The sequence below is a fragment of the Capra hircus genome, unplaced genomic scaffold (genome assembly GCF_001704415.2).
Source record: "Capra hircus breed San Clemente unplaced genomic scaffold, ASM170441v1, whole genome shotgun sequence".
Classification (NCBI taxonomy): Eukaryota; Metazoa; Chordata; class Mammalia; order Artiodactyla; family Bovidae; genus Capra; species Capra hircus.
The window spans coordinates 1-19,901 of NW_017203681.1; the positions used below are offsets into that span (position 1 = coordinate 1).

The 19,901-nt window shown below is 51.4% G+C and overlaps 1 protein-coding gene across 1 annotated transcript; it reads left to right on the plus strand.

Moving 5' to 3' along the window:
• The first annotated feature begins 11,674 nt into the window (after nucleotides 1-11,674).
• On the plus strand, nucleotides 11,675-17,196 carry LOC102189603 (jerky protein). Its single transcript, XM_018045381.1, is given in 3 exon segments — nucleotides 11,675-11,723; nucleotides 13,898-15,398; nucleotides 15,400-17,196. Coding segments are annotated over 2 exon segments (1,587 nt in total). The 5' UTR covers nucleotides 11,675-11,723; nucleotides 13,898-14,258; the 3' UTR covers nucleotides 15,847-17,196.
• The last annotated feature ends 2,705 nt before the right edge of the window (nucleotides 17,197-19,901 follow it).

Consider the following 19,901-nt stretch of genomic DNA (forward strand, 5'->3'; position numbering starts at 1 on the left):
AGCAAATAGAGACCAAAAGAAAGCAGGAGTGGCAATACTCATATCAGATAAAATAGACTTTAAAACAAGGCTGTGAAAAGAGACACAAGAAGGCCACTACATAATGATCAAAGGATCAAATCAAGAAGAAGATATAACAATTATAAATATATATTCACCCAATACAGGAGCACCGCAAATATGTAAGACAAATGCTAACAAGTATGAAAGGGGAAATCAACAATAACACAAAAATAGTGGGAGACTTTAATACCCACTCACACCTATGGACAGATCAACTAAACAGAAAATCAACAAAGAAATGCAAACTTTAAATGATAACATTAGACCAGTTAGACCTAATTGATATCTATAGGAACATTCAACGCCCAAAACAATGAATTTCACCTTTTTCTCAAGTGCTCATGGAACATTCTCCAGGATAGATCACATCCTGGGCCATAAATCTAAACTTGATAAATTCAAAAAAATTGAAAATCATTCCAAGCATCTTTTCTGACCACAATGCATTAAGATTAGATCTCAATTACAGGAAAAAAAAAACTATTAAAATTCCAAACATATGGAGGTTGAACAACACACTTCTGAATAACCAACAAATCACAGAAGAAATCAAAAAAGAAATCAAAATATGCATAGAAACTAATGAAAATGAAAACACAACAACCCAAAACCTGTGGGACACTATAAACAGTGCTAAGAGGAAAAGTTCATAGCAATACAGGCATACCTCAAAAACAAGAAAAAGTCAAATAAATAACCTAACTCTACACCTAAAGCAACTAGAAAAGGAAGAATTGGAGAAACCCCAGAGTTAGTAGAAAGGAAAGAATCTTAAAAATCAGGGCAGAAATAAATGCAAAAGAAACAAAAGAGACCATAGCAAAAATCAACAAAGCCAAAAGCTGGTTCTTTGAAAGGATAAATAAAATTGACAAACCATTAGCCAGACTCATCAGAAGCAAAAGAGAGAAAAATCAAATCAATAAAATTAGAAATGAAAATGGAGAGATCACAACAGACAACACAGAAATACAAAGGATCATAAGAGACTACTATCAGCAGTTATATGCCAATAAAATGGACAAATGTGGAAGAAATGGACAAATTCTTAGAAAAGTACAATTTTCCAAAACTGAACCAGGAAGAAATAGAAAATCTTAACAGACGCCATCACAAGCACGGAAATTGAAACTGTAATCAGAATCTTCCAGCAAACAAAGCCCAAGGCCAGACAGCTTCACAGCTGAATTCTACCAAAAATTTCGAGAAGAGCTAACACCTATCCTACTCAAACTCTTCCAGAAAATTGCAGAGGAAGGTAAACTTCCAAACTCATTCTATGAGGCCACCATCACCCTAATACCAAAACCTGACAAAGATACTACAAAAAAGAAACTACAGGCCAATATCACTGATGAACATAGATGCAAAAATCCTCAACAAAATTCTAGCAATCAGAATCAACAACACATTAAAAAGATCATACACCATAACCAAGTGGGCTTTATCCCAGGATGCAAGGATTCTTCAATATCCGCAAATCAATCAATGTAATTCACCACATTAACAAATTGAAAATAAAAGCCATATGATTATCTCAATAGATGCAGAGAAGGCCTTTGACAAAATTCAACACCCATTTATGATAAAAACTCTCCAGAAAGCAGGAATAGAAGGAACATACCTCAACATAATAAAAGCTATCTATGACAAACCCACAGCAAACATTATCCTCAATGGTGAAAATTGAAAGCATTTCCCCTAAAGTCAGGAACAAGACAAGGTGTCCCACTTTCACCGCTACTATTCAACATAGTTCTGGAAGTTTTGGCCACAGCAATCAGAGCAGAAAAAGAAATAAAAGGAATCCAAATTGGAAAGAAGAAGTAAAACTTTCACTGTTTGCAGATGACATGATCCTCTACATGGAAAACCCTAAAGACTCCACCAGAAAACTACTAGAGCTAATCAATGAATATAGTAAAGTTGCAGGATATAAAATCAACACACAGAAATCCCTTGCATTCCTATACATGAATAATGAGAAAGTAGAAAAAGAAATCAAGGAAACAATTCCATTCACCATTGCAACGAAAAGAATAAAATACTTAGGAATATATCTACCTAAAGAAACTAAAGACCTATATATAGAAAACTATAAAACACTGATGAAAGAAATCAAAGAGGACACTAATAGATGGAGAAATATACCATGTTCATGGATCGGAAGAATCAATATAGTGAAAATGAGTATACTACCCAAAGCAATTTACAAATTCAATGCAATCCCTATCAAGCTACCAGCCATATTTTTCACAGAACTAGAACAAATAATTTCAAGATTTGTATGGAAATACAAAAAACCTCGAATAGCCAAAGCAATCTGAGAAAGAAGAATGGAACTGGAGGAATCAACTTGCCCTGACTTCAGGCTCTACTACAAAGCCACAGTCATCAAGACAGTATGGTACTGGCACAAAGACAGACATATAGATCAATGGAACAAAATAGAAAGCCCAGAGATAAATCCACACACATATGGACACCTTATCTTTGACAAAGGAGGCAAGAATATACAATGGAGTAAAGACAATCTCTTTAACAAGTGGTGCTGGGAAAACTGGTCAACCACTTGTAAAAGAATGAAACTAGATCACTTTCTAACACCGCACACAAAAATAAACTCAAAATGGATTAAAGATCTAAATGTAAGACCAGAAACTATAAAACTCCTAGAGGAGAATATAGGCAAAACACTCTCCGACATAAATCACAGCAGGATCCTCTATGATCCACCTCCCAGAATTCTGGAAATAAAAGCAAAAATAAACAAATGGGATCTAATTAAAATTAAAAGCTTCTGCACAACAAAGGAAACTATAAGCAAGGTGAAAAGACAGCCTTCTGAATGGGAGAAAATAATAGCAAATGAAGCAACTGACAAACAACTAATCTCAAAAATATACAAGCAGCTTATGCAGCTCAATTCCAGAAAAATAAACGACCCAATCAAAAAATGGGCCAAAGAACTAAATAGACATTTCTCCAAAGAAGACATACGGATGGCTAACAAACACATGAAAAGATGCTCAACATCACTCATTATTAGAGAAATGCAAATCAAAACCACAGTGAGGTACCACTTCACACCAGTCAGAATGTCTGCGATCCAAAAATCTGCAAGCAATAAATGCCGGAGAGGGTGTGGAGAAAAGGGAACCCTCCTACACTGTTGGTGGGAATGCAAACTAGTACAGCCACTTTGGAGAACAGTGTGGAGATTCCTTAGAAAATTGCAAATAGAACTACCTTATGACCCAGCAATCCCACTTCTGGGCATACACACCGAGGAAACCAGAATTGAAAGAGACACATGTACCCCAATGTTCATCGCAGCACTGTTTGTAATAGCCAGGACATGGAAACAACCTAGATGTCCATCAGCAGGTGAATGGATAAGAAAGCTGTGGTACATATACACAATGGAGTATTACTCAGCCCGTTAAAAAGAATACATTTGAATCAGTTCTGATGAGATGGATGAAACTGGAGTTGATTATACAGAGTGAAGTAAGCCAGAAAGAAAAACACCAATACAGTGTACTAACACATATATATGGAATTTAGAAAGATGGCAATGACGACCTTGTATGCAAGACAGCAAAAAAGACACATGTGTATAACGGACTTTTGGACTCTGAGGGAGAGGGAGAGGGTGGGATGATTTGGGAGAATGGTATTGTAACATGTATACTATCATATAAGAATCAAATCGCCAGTCTATGTCCAACGCAGGATACAGCATGCTTGGGGCTGGTACATGGTGATGACCCAGAGAGATGTTATGGGGAGGGAGGTGGGAGGAGGGTTCATGTTTGGGAACGCATGTACACCCGTGCTGGATTCATGTCAATGTATGGCAAAACCTATACAGTATTGTAAAGTAAAATAGAGTAAAAATAAAAATAAAAATAAAAAAAATAAAAAGGTAAAAAAAAATAAAATTAAAAAAAAGAGTAATAGAAACTTAAATCCATCATCAAAGGCAGTTCAATATCTGAGGAAAAGGTATCCTCTTAACAGAGAGAGAAGCTAAATTCAAGTGTATGCACCAGCTTACTTTACTTAAAAGGTAAACTTAATTAGCTTTATTTTAAACTTAGTCCTGAAGTGAAGTGAAGTCGCTCAGTCATGTCCGACTCTTTGTGACCCCGTGGACTGTAGCCTACAAGGCTCCTCTGTCCGTGGACTTTTCCAGGCAAGAGTACAGGAGTGGGTTGCCATTTCCTTCTCCAGGGGATCTTCCTGATCCAGGGACCTAGGTCTCCAGCATTGCAGGCAGACGCTTTGCCATCTGAGCCACCAGGGAAGCCCCAAACTTGGTCCTAACTGTCAGGCGAGTGCATATTCCTCGGTCTGTCTCATCCACAGCAAAGATTTGGAGCGACGGACATTAAAGCCCTCGGCGCGTCACAGCTCTCGGGTCTTGGACAAACCGTGTTATAGCTGTTAGACAAATCAGTGTTACAGCTCTATTTTATTTAGAAGGTAGCAGGAGAATCCATCCTCAACATGTGAGGGCATGCAACCCAAAGACTTGAAGATAAGAGAGTGGAGGAGGGCGCCAGCACGCGGGTGAGAGAGAGAAAAAGAGCGCACGCAGGAGGCGGCTGGGAGGGGGGAGGAAGGGAGAGAGGGAGGGCTTTGGCTCCTCCTTTTACGTGGTTTTTCCTCCCCCTGGGCCTGCCCTATGCAAACTGGGCTTAGCCAGGAGTGCTGTTTGTTATACCTGAGGTCTTCACTCCTGTCCTCGGACCTTCTTCCTTTGTTTTATTTTCGCGGGCTTTTCCCTCCCTTGTCTTTTAGCCACTGCCATTTTGGACTCCTTTTCCCTATTCTAACTACCAAATGGCAACCCACTCCAGTGTTCTTGCCTGGAGAATCCCAGGGACAGGGGAGCCTGGTGAGCTGCCGTCTATGGGGTCACACAGAGTCGGACACGACTGAAGTGACTTAGCAGCAGCAGCAGCAGCAGCAACATAACCATATAAAAAACTCTTCTCCTCAGGGTTCACTTTTCACAAACCTCATCGCTTTCTGTACCCATTACTGTCATCTTCCATCCTAAAAACCCACCTGTAAGTCAGGCTTACTTCCTTTTCCCTTCACAAAATGGCAATTTCATTCTCATACCCTTTTTATTGAAAACACACTTCCTACTTCCCTTAAGCAACCAAAAGCTGACTCTTACATTAGCATTTTATAGATTGGTGAGCATAAATACCAGTGATAATTTCTAAAACCTTTGTTTTTGTTAGGAGCTCCTCTCCTCGTGTCTTTAGATCGACATGCCCTCACGCCTCGAAGATGGATTTTCCTGCTATCTTCTAAATAAAATAGAGCTGTAACACTGAGCTGTAACACTGATTTGTCTAAGAGCTATAACACGGTCCATTTGAGACCTGAGAGCTATAACACTGTCTATCCAAGACCTGAGAGCTGCGACACACCTAGGGGGCTTTAATGTCCGTCACTCCAAATCTTTGTTGTGACGAGACAAAGAACCGAGGAACATACACTCGTGTGACATTTTCTTAGAACATTTTAGGATGGCGCCAAACATCATTTATTTTTAATCCTAAATCTCTTTAATTCCTCTATAAGAGGGAGTGTTTAGTAGTAAATGTTTCAAATTCTTATTTTATTTGGAAATGACTTAGCTATTCATTAGACTTCCAATACTTGGTTTAGCACAACCCTTAGAAGTTCAAGTTACCCCAATCTGGACAGACTATTTTAGACAGACATTCCTAATAGAGTTCTCATTTCATGTACATTTTTTTAGAAGTTTCTTCACGCTAGGTAATTTCCTTGCTGACAAATTTGTAACAGATATACTAATATTTAACTAATATTAAACCTAGGTACAATGAAAATATTCTGCTTAATGTTAATTACTCTTAGACATGCCTACATTATTTAGACAAACATTAATATCAGGTATTTAATACTGAATATTTCCCAGTTCATTCATGTGAACCTGAAATTAATTTAGGTTACTTTCTCTTGTATTTAGAATTATTTGCTTTGTAAGTGCTTACTTCTTTTTTTTTAAGGCCAATTAGATGCCTGGAAAATTCCATGGGCAGAGGAGCCTGGTAGGCTGCAGTCCCTGGGGTCTCGAAGAGTCAGACACGACTGAACGACTTCACTTCCGCTTTTCACTTTCATGCACTGGAGAAGGAAATGGCAACCCACTCCGGTGTTCTTGCCTGGAGAATCCCAGGGACGGGGAGCCTGGTGGGCTGCCGTCTATGGGGTCGCACAGAGTCAGACACGACTGAAGTGACTTAGCAGCAGCAGATTAGAGCTCATTTACAAATTGATCTCAGCCATCAGCAATACGATTAAAAAACACACACACACACACTGAGATATACATACATGCAGAGACACAAGAGATCGTATAGTTTTGCTTTCCAAACTTAGTTATGAATAAAAAAATGTTTGGAGTAAGATTTTAAAAGGCTTTATTCCCCTTTTTGTTCCTTTTGGTTTCAAGAATTAGACATGGTCTAGATAAGTGATCCAGAGAGCTCTGGTCTAAAGGTATAGGAGGAGTTATTTCCTCAGGGCAAGAATTCTTAAAGAGAAAAATTTTTCTTCAAGTTTCCTCTGGAGTCTAAAGAATATTGTGACCACATTGTCAAAAATTGTAATCCTTTTTCTGGTGACCATAGTTTTATAGCTAAAATTTAGACTAACTAGACCAAAATTTAGTACTCAACTTGGCCCTGCTAAAAAGGGCAGATTGGCCCCAGCAGGGATTGTCCCTCTGGGGAAGTAGGTGTCTTAGTTCGATCAGCCCCAGGCTGTTGATTACAGGAGGAAGTCCTGGACATAAGGGAACTTCAGATCATTTTCCTATCCTATGTCAATAAAGATCTAATATTTTTAGGCCACTTTTCTTGTCATTGGATCATAGCTATAGATTAACCAGTCATTAAAAAATTTTTTCCAAGGGGTTCCCAGGTAGGGTGTGGAACCTTAGAGTGAGCAATTCACATATTAGCTAGAACAGTTTGTATCAGATGTCTGTGCACTCAAACCAAACCAAACCAAACCGGAACTTCACCAGCCAGGAGTCACACTCCAAATGAAACAAAAGGTAAAGAGATGCCCAGAAATCAAAAGCCAAGTGGCAAGAGTGCCCCCAAAAAGATGGTAAAGTGATGCCCCCAAATCAAAAGCCGAATGGCATAAATGCCGAATGTGACTTCCCAGTTCCACTAGACCTGTGACCTGGCAAAGTGAGTACTAGCAGCCTTTTTAGTTCTGATAGTTTCAAGCATTTCTTATTGATTTGCTGCAAAGAAGTTACTCTATCATTTCCCGCTTTAGAAGCTTCTAGATACCAGTCAAAGCACGGCCGGCCTTCTCTAATTGTGCACGCAAAAACTTTTAGAATATCAAAGAACCCCAATTTGGCCATTTTTTAGGTTAAGATCTCTTCTAGTTTAATTTCTCCAATTAACTAGGTACTTGCAAGTATGAGCTCCGTGTGTATTGTACATGAGTGTTAGTCAGAAGCTGGTTTTCTGACATCCCTTTGTTTCTATTTTGAGAGATTCTGTATCCCATTTTAAGCTGAATTTGTCAGGGATAAAAGTCACTAGTGAACTTGTGTGATGGGCCCATGTGTTGCTTGTGAGCTTAACTCCTCCAGGAGTCACCCCAGAGTCATTTCAGCTCATCTTACGTGTCTCGGGTTCTGCCTCTGGCAATCTAAGACCACCATGGCTGCTCAGGTCACTGAATGGCAGTTCTTATGTGCGACCCCTGGATGAACGAGTATTTTAATTAATGAGTGGGTTTCCCCATGGGACCACTGCACGGTATGAGGACTAAGCCTCCATCACTCCTGTAAATTCCTCAGCCATCTGAGAAAACCGAAACCAGCCGGAGGAGTCTTGTCCCTTTTCTTCAGAGCAAAGCTCTCATGTATTTTCCTCACTTTTACCCTGACAAATTCTACAATGGCAGTCAAATTTAGTGTCAGATCAGCCTCTTACTTAACCACTCAGCCAACACTATTCAGTCCCCTACAACGGAGCGACCTCAGCATCTTTCAGCTGAGCCCTGGGTATTCCTTGATTTTTTTTTCCCAGTCGAGCCCCCCTACCGAGTACCTTTCCACTGGGTGGGCAATTCTCCTGGCATCTTTCAGCCAGCCCCCCACCCAGCATCTTTTGACTGGGAGTGGGGATTCCTCGGTATCTTTCAACTGAGTCCCACTCAGTGTGTAGACCATGAGTGGGTATGCCCCGGATGTTTCACCCGGGCGCCCCCCACCCCAGTGTCGTTCCTGGTGGGAGGGGGCAGGTAACCGCCTCCACCGCCAAATAAAACTCAGAATCTCAACCAATATGGGAGACTCAAGAACCAGGAGAGACTTACCCAAATCCGTCTGCACTCCCTGAGGAGGCGGATGGGCGCAAGGGGCCGCAGCTGGTACAACAGCTCCGGTTCCTCGTGGAGTCCAGTCGCAGGAAGGAAGTCCACTCTGGGTCGCTTCATCGGTCGCCATTACTGTCGACTAAAAAAAAGATGTACAACTTGAGAGTTGTGAGTTAAGTTTTATTTGGGGCAAAATGAGACCTGCAGCCTGGGAGGTGGCATCTCAGAGAGCTCTGAGAGACTGCTCCAAAGTGGCAGTGGGGGGAAGGTCAATATATAAGATTTTTGGGAAGGGGGAGTTCAATACCCTGAAGCACTCATTTTACAAAAGGTTTTTGTTAGTCATGAGGATCTGATGTCACCAGGAAGGGATTTAGTGCTTCTCTAGATATGAGGAGATGCAAGGATTGAGATCACAAAATCTGTTCCTAAAAACATCCAACTATCTAAAGACCCGGTCCCACCAGATTCCCTGGAGCGCAGAGTGCCTCACTCCACCCTGAACTCCCTCAGGGTGTGTTGCAGGTCAGCAGCCACAGGGGGATGGGGTTCAGTCTCCGTAGAGGCAGATGGAGAATGCCTTTGTTGTTCATCGTTGTCAATGCTCTTGATAAGTGCAATCTGTAGTTGACACTTAACGATGAAGGAATGGTGAAGGATTCGTGATCTTCAAAGAAGAAGATTTAGCTTCGGGACCAGGGACCAGGTTTGATCACTCAAGAACTTTTGTGTAGCAGAGTTTTATAAAAAAAAGGGACAGACAAAGCTTTTGACGTAGGCATCAGAAGGGGGACGGAGAGTGGCCCCCTCGCTAGTGTTAGCAAGGGAGCTGTATACTTTTTAAATTAGTTATTACAATAAATCAAAAGAATGTCTCGAGGTTGTAAAAATTTTAGCAGACCCACTCCCACAGGTTACATTTTAGGCTGACAGGATTAGAATTTAACAATAGAAAGATCCTACCAGACCCATTTCCTAATATATATTCTAAAATATCAGGATTAGTCGGAAGGTTTTCAGAAAGGAGAAACTGTCCTCAAGCAGGATACACTGTTGTTATATAATCCCTAGCACAGAGTTTAAACTGGTTGTTTGCTGTGTAATCATCAGTTCCGGGCTTAAAGAAAAAAAAAGTTTTATGCGACTAAGGACTAAGGACTAAGGAATGTAGAAAAAAAAAATTGTCCTTTCCTTCTCCTCAAGAACCCCAGACCCCTATCTCCTCCCCGGGGACGCTGGACTTAACAAACTGCCTAGGAACTGACTCTCTCAGTGACAGCTGGACCCAGCCAGGCCTGGTGGCCCAGGAAGACCTTTCTGGGGCGCACGGGATGCCGGGGCGTCCACTCAGCCAGATCCTTTCCGAGACTTCCGGGCTGGGGACCATCTGGCATGGTTGGGGGCCAGACCCTGTGCACTGGGGGGATACTTAGGGGAAGGGGCCCTCCGCAGCCAGGCTTCATGTGGCACCAGGGGATGGTCTTCCTCCTCCTGTGTCTTCCAGACCCCTTCCTCTCTGCCAGAGTGGACTCAGTCCTGGAGACAAGGTCTGCGTTCCCAGTGAGCCTGTGGGAGCTTCCAAGGGAGCTCCATGCAGGTTCGGGGAAGCACAAGTGATCCTGTGCCCACAAGGTGGCAGCAGAGTGCCCCGCGGGGACAGAGCGGGCCCATGCAGAGGAGTCCGGGTCGCTGCCCGCAGGGTCAGAGTGGCCTGGACCAGAGAGAGGGGCGGGCAGAGGCCAGATGCTGCCTGGATGTGGAGGCCAGAGTGCGCGTGTTGGGGGAAGGGGATGAGAGACAGAGGGCGGGGATGGCTGGGTTTTTGGCCGGAGGGATGGAGACGTGGAGCTGCCACTCACTCCGGTGGGGAGTGTGAAGCTGAAGCTCGCGGGCGAGAGGGGTGTGCACCCAGGTTTAGAGATGGCTGGTTCACGGTGCGTTAGAAGGCTGTGAGGGGACGGTGGGCGCTGGGTAGGGCACACGCGGCTAGAGCTTGTGGGCTGGGTCCTGGCAGGAGCCGTACATTTCGGCTGCCTGCCTTTGCTGGTAGGCACAGCGGGAGGCTGGAGATCCGGAAGCGGGTGTGGACAGAGAGGAGAGAGCCAGAGGTGAAGTTGGCCAAGTGGCAATCAGCAGGGGAGGGAGAGGAAGGAGGACCAAGGGTGGGAGCATCCTGGGAGCCAAGGCAAGAAGCTATGAAAATCCATCTAAGTTCTCCGCTGCTACGGTAACAAGTGACTGTAAACTTGGCTTCAAACAAGTTCTTGCAGTTCTGGAGGTCAGAAGTCTGACATGTCTTAGAGCTGAACTCAATGTGTCCACAGAGCTGGTTCTTCTGCAGGCTCCTTCGAGAATGCCTTCTTTTGTTTTCCGGGTCCTAGAAGTTCTGCATTCCTCTACTCGTGGCCCCTTCCTCCTGTGTCTGGCCTCACATCTCCTTTTCTGGCTCTGCTCCCACAGTCCCATGGTTCTCCAGCCCTGTGCCTCCTTCCTCCCCCTCATGAAGAGCCTGTGACGGATGACACCCGGCCCACGGGATAACCGGAATAATTTCCCACCTCAAGAAGCGTATCTCAGTAGCATCCACAGTCACTGATAACAAGTGAAGTGACCCAGTCACACAGGGCTCTGGGCATTCGGGCTTGGACGTCCTCTGCCCCTCATGCAAAATACATTCACCCCATCCCAAGGTCCCCAAATCTCAACTCATTACAGCGTCAAGGCTTCAAGTCTTATCATCCAAATCATCTCAATTAGGGGAGGATGAGGCTCTAGCTAGGAGACATGGGTTTGATCCCCGGGTCAGGAAGATCCCCTGGAGAAAGACATGGCAACCCACTCCAGTATCCTTGCTTGGAGAATCCCACAGACAGAGGAACCTGGTGGGCTACAGTCCATGGGGTCGCAAAGAGTCGGACATAACTGAGCGACTAACACACGGGAGGCTCTAGTGGAGGCTGGGGAGGAGAAAAACAGCCTTGGCCGTTGGGCTTCGCAAAGGGAGGGGCTCAAGCACTGCTTTCCTCCACCCGCAGCCTCCTGCCACCCTCGCCCAGCGATGCACCTATCACCAAACCCACAGCTACGGCCACCGCCCGGCCCTAGCAGCCAGCCACAGGCTCCGGCCGCCCGCGAGACCACAGAGATGCCGATTCCTCCGACACGCCTAGAGCGCCCCGGAAGTGGCTGGGAGGGGCCGCTGGCCGGCGGGGGGCGGGGCGGGGCGCTTCCGGCCGGCGGCGGTGGCGGCCAGGCGTCCGCAGGTGAGCGAGGTCTGGGCCGGTGTGGCGGGTGAAGCGGGCGCCGGGACACGGGGCCTGGCTGCTGGTGCAGAGCGCCCCTGGGTCTGAGCGCCCCGGAACCGATGTGGTCCCTCCGCAGCTTCCCTCCGAGCTGGGCCGGCCTTCCGGCCCGAGGCAGGACCGGCGCCCGAGTTCCCTTCCCCCGGAAGGAGCCGGCCTGAGCCCTCCTTTCTTTCTTCTCTGTTTGGCTTTTGCCCTTCTGACCCAGACGTGGTCTCCGGAATAGGAGCGTTCTCAGAACAGGCCTCGTCTCCTAACCGAGCCGGCCCCCTGCTTTAGGCTGCCCCAGGCCTGGGGCCCGCACTTGCGCCCACGACGGCCTCGCTTCCCTGCAGGGTGTGCCGGCGTCCACGCCTGAGCGCGGACCCCTGCCCAGCCGCTCTTGCCTCTCAGGACTCCATCCATCCCTTCCTTGGGCCAGAACTTGTGTCTTGAGCACTTCTCCCGATAGTCCCGACCCCCGCCCCGACCTCACGCTGTTGGCTGCTCCCAAAGAAAGGTGCTTTTTCACATGCCCCACCTGAATTACTCAGGCCTTCTCTGAGGACAAGCCTCCCCCTGCTCGCAGGAAGGGGCCGCATGCAGGTGGTGCCTGGCTGCTCTCTGTCTTGCCCACACTGCCCCCTGCCCCCTCCTACCCTCCCCTATGGCACAGGAGGATGTCCACAGCAAAGCTGCAAATGGTCTTCATTGTTCTTGCCGTGTTATGTTACCTTTTAGCTTCTGTTGCTTCAGAAGTAATATACCTGCATGTCACTTTTAAAGGAAGTTTCTGCCTCACCAGCAGGACTGGTGTGTTCTAGCTCCTGCTGCACACGCCTCGTGTCAGGCAAACAGTGAGCAGTTTCTGGCACTGAATCCCCTTCTCTGGTCCTTCCTCCTCCTTCCTGTTGTGCTTAGAGTCTCAGTCCCTCCGAAGTGACCACCCGACCGCCCACCCCCACCCCGTTTCCTCCTGGTTTTTACAGTGGGTTTGCACTACACATCTCCTTGAGGATGGATTATGGCCTTTCATCCCCTCTGCTCCGCATGGGGCCAGGCAGTGCACAGTCACACTGTCACACAGCCATTAGGATGAAACAGCTCCCCAAAAGACCAGCAGCCCCACTTTGCAAACCAGGAGACTAACTCAGAGGGCTGAAAGGACAAACCTGGGGCTGGCTGCTGACAGGCCTAGGGTTTGTTTTTGGGAGTCTTGCTACATCTGAAAACACTTCACTTCTGTTGAGCTGTGGTCTCAAAGGGCTGGGGCTGCTTTGTACATTCCACGTGTGAGTAGTCCTGTGGCTTCACCCACAGCATGAAGTTGGGTGGGGCCACACATGAGGGTTTGGGAGGGAGGTGAGGTGGGGGGTCCCGCCTGGAAGAGGGGCTGTGAGCGCTGCCTGCCTCTCTGCGGTGGGACGTGCTGGCAGTCCCTCCCAGGTGGGAGTTGGTGTGAGTGCTGTTTGCACGCTTATGTATGACTGTGTGACCAGAGGTGTCCGAGGCTCTACTGGTGGGGACCAGTAGTTGAGAGAGTGGCAGCCCCTCCTGGCTCTGGGAGGAGCCTGAGGCCTACCGAGCTTGTCTTTCTAGAAGGAGTTTGGGGCCTGCTCTTGAAGAGAGAGGGCTTGAGGGACTTGTTTCTGAAGAGGCTTGCAGGCTCCCCAGCCCCAGAATCCTAAAGGAATCCCTGCCCGCTGCAGCACCTTCACCCCTGCCTCAGCCGCTTTCGAAGGAACGAGGGTTTTATGAAGGCACTCATGTCAGGTGGCCCAGTGAGCAGTTGTGATAGGAAAGTTGAGTCTGGAGTGGGACGTGGCCCTCGGGTCCCAGCGCTTGGTGACATCCCAGCTTCGTTCAGTAGCCTCACCCTTCACGCTTTCCTGAAAAGTCAGATTGTACCCGACAGCCACTTTTAGTTTGGAGCCATAGCGAGCAACTCTGAGGTCACTGTGGAAGCTGAGAAGAGCCAGTGAGCCTGGTAGCCCCTGAGCTAGCCTCTTCTTGCGTCACCTGCTAGCAGCTCTGTTCATTGTCCCACAGACCCCGCCAGTGGCTGCTTCAGCGCAGGTAAAGTGACGAGGACGTGCTCGCAAGCCCGAGGCACGCGCCCTGTAATGCTTCTCTTTCTTCCCCCTTTTGCTTTCCAGCTGATAAAGCACCATGTGCGAGAGAGAGACCACCACGGCTCAGGCGGCGAGACCTCGATTAGCTGGAAACCAGCTCCCAGGGCCCCTCTACTCTCTGCTCCGTGTTTGAGGGAAGTCGCTGCCACCGTCCTTGCAGAGAAGGCCGGAGGTCCAGCTGTGGGGACGCCCAGGGTGGCTGACACTGGTCCCCCTGCAGAGAGGGTCGGGAAGCTGCTGGAGCTGGAGAGAGGAGCCAAGAAGGGGCCCTGACTTGTGCTGGCCCCGCGTCAGCACTGCCAGGCGAGGGTGGGGGAGGAAGAGGCAGGAAGGCCTCCAACCCCTGCCCAGGCGCAACCCCTTGGCTCGGCCGAGCCCCCTCCTCATGGCCTCCAAGCCGGCTGCCGGGCGGAGCCCTGGGGAGAAGCGCAAGAGGGTGGTGCTGACGCTGAAGGAGAAGATGGACATCTGCCGGCGCCTGGAGAAGGGCGAGAGCAGGCGGGCGCTGATGCAGGAGTACAACGTGGGCATGTCCACCCTGTACGACATCAGGGCCCACAAGGCCCAGCTGCTCCGCTTCTTCGCCAGCTCCGACTCGGACAAGGCGCTGGCGCAGCGCCGCACCCTGCACACACCTAAGCTGGAGCACTTGGACCGCGTGCTGTATGAGTGGTTCCTGGTGAAGCGGTCCGAGGGCGTGCCCGTCTCGGGCCCCATGCTCATCGAAAAGGCCAAGGACTTCTACGAGCAGATGCAGCTGACCGAGCCCTGCGTGTTTTCTGGCGGCTGGCTCTGGCGCTTTAAGGCCAGACATGGCATCAAGAAACTGGATGCGTCTAGCGAAAAGCAGGCGGCCGACCAGCAGGCAGCTGAGCAGTTTTGCGGGTTCTTCCGGAGCTTAACCGCCGAGCATGGCCTGTCCCCGGAGCAGGTCTACAACGCCGACGAGACCGGCCTCTTCTGGCGCTGCTCCCCCAGCCCCAGCCCAGAGGGTGGGCCAACGCCCAGCCCCACGCAGAGCAAGGACCGGCTGACCGTCCTCATGTGTGCCAACGCCACGGGCTCCCACAGGATCAAACCCTTGGTGGTCGGGAAATGGGGTGGCCCCAAGGCGGTGCAGGGCCTCCAGCACCTGCCTGTTGTGTACAAGGCCCAAGGCAGCGCCTGGGTGGACAAGGAGATTTTTGCTGACTGGTTCCATCATATCTTCGTGCCCGCAGTGAAGGAGCACTTCCGAGCCGTGGCCCTGCCAGAGGACAGCAAGGCCATCCTCCTCCTGGACGGGTCCCGGGCTCACCCGCGCGAGGCTGAGCTGGCCTCGGAGAATGTCTTCACCATCTTCCTGCCCGCCAGTGTCACCACCCTGCTCCAGCCCATGGACCAGGGCATTCGGAGGGACTTCATGAGGAACTTCGTCACGCCCCACGGCAGGCTGCAGGCCTTGGCCCCCCGCTGCAGCGTGCACGACGCCGTGCTTGACGTGGCCTGCGCCTGGGATGCGGTGCCAGGCACCGTCCTCAGCCGGGGCCTGGAGGAAGCTGTGGCCCGAGGCTGCACTCATAGAGGGCTCATCCTCCGAGGAGGAGCCGGAGCGGCTCAGGACTAAGCCCCCCGACCAGGCCTTTGCGCACACCCCCGGGCTCGCAGCAGGCACCCCGGCCCGCCTCGGGAGCGCGGCCTCAGGGAGCCTGGAGCCGGCGGAGGCTGGGGGGGTGGACAGAGCAGCCTGGGAGCACGCGGCGGTGTCCTTTGACGCTGTGGTGCGCTTCGCGGAGGCACAGCCCTGCTTCTCAGCACAGGAGCTGGGCCAGCTGCGCGCACTGCACTCCGTGTTCAGCAGGCGATGGCAGGCACAGTGGCGTGGGGCCCCCACAGCCGCGGTCAAGCTTGAGGCGCCCTGGGAGCGCCCTGGGCCTCGCGGCACCCAGCCTTGCTCCCCACTGCCCAGCTCGTCCACGGCCGGCGAGGCCTGAGGCAGTGAGGCCTGACCTGCAGTCTCGGGGTCACGTTCCTCAGAACAGCCTGCCCCGTCGAGGTTTTGCCGTGTGGTCTGTCCTGCCACCTGAGCGCGAGGAGGTCTTCCTCAAGGGCCCACCCAGACCTGAAATGTCCCAGAACCTCCAGGGGCTGCCACCCAGCTTGTATTTGCTGCCTAAGCCTTGTGTGCAAGGGTAGGGACGTCTGTCCAAGCGGGGAAGAGCCACCTTCAGCCAATGGACTGTGGTCCCCACTGCTGCTTGATGGGGCTGACACTTCCTGAGGGCCCCCTGCTTGCCCACTGGGGCTGTCTGCAGGTCTGGGGGCCAGCCCTGGGTCAGGCAGGTCACTGAGGGTGGGACTTGATTGTGAATGAGAGTCCGTGTGGCCCCTGCCCTGTGGCATTGCAGGCCCTGTGTCCCCACGTCGGTCATCAGCTCTCCTGGCAGAGTGAACCTCACTTCCATGTTGCCCTGGGCCTCGAGCCCCAGGATGCAGCGGTAGAGTTGTTAGAGCCAGCAGGAGCAGGCCACCAGGGAGCCCATTGCCCCAGTGTGGGGCCCCAGGTCGCTGCCAGTGTTTTGAGCATCTGGGCTCCAAGTCCTGTATGTGGTCCACAGTCCCTCAATCCCCAGAACTTCGCATTTACTGCCTCCACATTAGTAAACCTGGACCAGACGTTCAGAAGTTAGTCTTAGGTGATGTAACAAAAATAGTAAAAGGAGCTGCTCAGGTGCCTAGCAGCGTCGGAACTCGTACTTTGAGCTGTTGGCCCCATAGTGATTCACGTGGGGAAAGCTGACTGTGTGGGCCTCTCTTGTAGAGACCTGTACCCGGAGACTTGCTGTGCTCCCTACATCGCTGCCGATGCCTCCATTCTGCATCGCTCGTCACCAGACAGAGCGCCCCTGGCCGGCCTGGTCCCTTATCACCAGACGGAGAGCCCCTGGTCACTTACGACCAGACAGAGCGCCCCTGGCCGGCCTGGTTGCTTGTCACCAGACGGAGCGCCCTGGGCAGCCCGGCCGCCCTCTTTGAATGAACCGGAAGTGGGCGCGCTTTTCTGGGCTCTTCACCGCTTGCCTTCAGTTCCACCGCTTCTCGGGCAGCTGATTGAGCACACAGTTTCCATTCCTGTGTTATTCATTCCACCAAGACACCCTTGTTCCCACAAGAGCCAAGGGGAGGCGAGGGTTCGGTTTGTGGTCGTTTCTCTGGTGTCTCTGCGTCCTTCCAAACACTGAGGTGACAGTCGTGGCTGGCCTGCCGCTGCTCTCTAAGCCATGTGTTTCCCGGTGAAAACGTGTGTATGAAGATTGTGAAACAAGCACAGGTCATTTTCAAAGTCGCGTTGCTGATTTTTGGGGCCAGACCGCCTCCTGCTGCGCTTTCACGGCGGTCTCCCGCACGCGTGGGGCGGCAGCTGTGCGGTGTGCACTCACACCCCTTCTGGACTCGTGTGCCCCCTGTGCTGTGGGCGTGCAGCAGGGTCAGATGTTGGGGCGGCAGCCTGGACGTGATGGATGGACACACGGAGATGCTCCCTCCCCACGGGCAGCCCCAGTCCAGCGGCCTGGAGCAGCAGGACGGTGCTGGGGGTAGGCCGGCCTCCTAGCCCCGCTGTGGGTGCTCGGTCCCCACCAGACGTAGCCCCCGGGCAGATTCTCGTCCTGCCCACACAGCCTGCTCCCGTCCCCGCTGTGTCACAGCCGGTCGGTAAACAGCCGTCCCCGCTGGCTGAGGGAGCCTGCCCTTGGTGCTCCTTCTTGAACTGCTGCTTCCCTGGTTGCACTGGGCCTCGGGGTCTGGTTAGACCTTCAGTGTGGGAGGCCCCGGAGGCTGTGCAGCTGGAGAAGGCTGATCCTGCTTGAAGGGCCGCGGTGAACCGCCCACCTCACCTGCATTTCCTGTTGGGGGTGGGAAGCAGGAGGCCCTGCCCTGCGCACCCACAGCTCTGATGGCCAAGGTGGTGGGGGCAGGGGGGTTGATGGGTGGGTGGGTGCAGCTCCTGCTTGGACCTGTCAGTCAGGCTTCCCTGGGGTGGAGCCAGAGCCCCTTGGAGGCAGCTCGAGGCCATAGTAGCCAGATGTTTCTGGAGGAGGGGGGGTTGGAGGAAGGGACTCGGGCTGCCTCTGTTCCTGGGAGGCCATGGCACAAGGCAGGTAGGACCCACCCCCAAGGACGCCTGCAGTGGGCTTCCTTGGTGCCTAAGTGCGCTTCTAGCACAGGGCGAAGCCATCCTGACACCTGCTGTGTGCTGCGCCTCGAGCCATCTGGAGGCCCAAGGGCGGTCAGACAGCCCCTGACCTGCTTCCAGGGAGCACAGGTCTCCCAAGAAGGGCTTCTGGGACGCTGCACTGTCCATGAGTCACATTCTCCACCGCCGTCGCCATGAGGATGCAGGCAGACTGCTGAGGCGCCTGGGGTGAGCCGTGTGGCGGTTCCATGCTGAGGGGCTGGCCCCGGAGGCCTGGACCACTGCTCCCTGCTTGCAGCCCTCAGCTGTCACCGCCAGCAGTGAGCAGTGCTCAGAGGTCTGCCAGGGGAGAAGCGGGCTGGTCCTGCATAGCGTGGCGGGGCCCACCCCAGGGTGCTCTCGAGAGAGGGACGTTATGGAGAGAGGCTGGGCCGAAGGCCCCCTTGTGGTCAGGGGAATCCCCACCACTGACCTTGGTATCTGCTTCAGAGGAGCCAGGTGCAATGGGATTGGTCTGAGAAGCAGCTTCTGCCCAGGGCATTGTTGAAAACAGCAGTTGGCCAGCTGTGAGTGGAGTTTAACCACTGGGTGTGGGCAGAGACCACACAGTCAGAGCTTTGCCAAAACCACTGCCATGGAGTGGGGTAGGGTGGGGTGGGGGGACCGTGGGCCTTCCTAAGGCTGTGCCCCTGGGAAGGAGCATCAGAGCCTCTGTCAGGGACAGGGAGCCCCTAAGATGACCCAGCCAGCAAGACACAAAGAGAAGGCAAGTCCCAGTCTGGGGTGACCAGTACCCAGAGCTGGTATGACACATTACCTAAAAGGACCAGTTTCCAATCCAACATTACAAAGATACAAAGAAACGGAAACACGACCACATACCATGTTGCTCCTAAAACGCAGGTGACAGAGTGAGATGCCAGCTTTAACAGGGAAAGACTTCAAGCTGACCATTACAGATGCAGTCAGAGAACTGGAGGAAACCACGACTGAGGAAGCAAAGGGGGAAAGGAAGATAGTAAGTAGAGAAAATCAGCAAAAAGATGGTAAATAAAAAGCTGTTTTAAAACCATGGAAATCCTGGAGTTGAAAGGTACTGTAACATGACAGATTGGCCAGAGCGCCCAGCAGTAGCTGTGAACTCGCGGGAGAAAGAGCATGATCTTGAGAGCGCTTGAGGGATGGTGCTGTTCGCTGCAGGAGGGGCCTCGGTTCTTGACGAGCTGCTGGCCCGGCTGCAGGCCTGCTGCTCAGGATGGGGGGAGGTGGAGAGTGAGCCTGGGGGCCCAGGTGGTCTCAGAGCGGTGTGGGACGGTCTCACCCACCACCCGGAACGGGAGACCAGGTGGGGCAGCAGCCTGGGTCTCCATCTCGGCTGGAGCACCTGCTGCCTCCCACCCACCCAGGCTTGCTGGGTGCACGGCCCTCGAAGGTGGAGAAGCCAGTCCAGGTGGGTGGACGGTCCCCATGATGGCCCCATTTCACGGAGGCCAGGCTCGGTGGAGGGTGGCCGCATTGTTCTGGCAGTATTAGCAGGTGCACAAGCCCAGCAAGAGGGCCCGGGCCTGGAACTGGCCTGCAGGACAGAGTGAGGAGAGGCCAGAGGCCCAGCAGGGGGCCCCAGGTGGCGGCTGGGGTCTGGGCGTCACTGGCTGCCCCTGCCCTCCCACAGCCCAGGCTGTGAGGTGTGGTCACCCCTCTGCCACACCCTCTTGAGGGATGGTCTCCTGGCCTGGGTACAGGGCATGTGTGGATGTGGAAGCTGCCAGGAGTTTTAACAGCCCCACAGACCCTTTCAGACAAGGAGCTTGGTTTGTCTGTCTCTGGGGGCCTTGCAGCACCTTCTGAGGAACT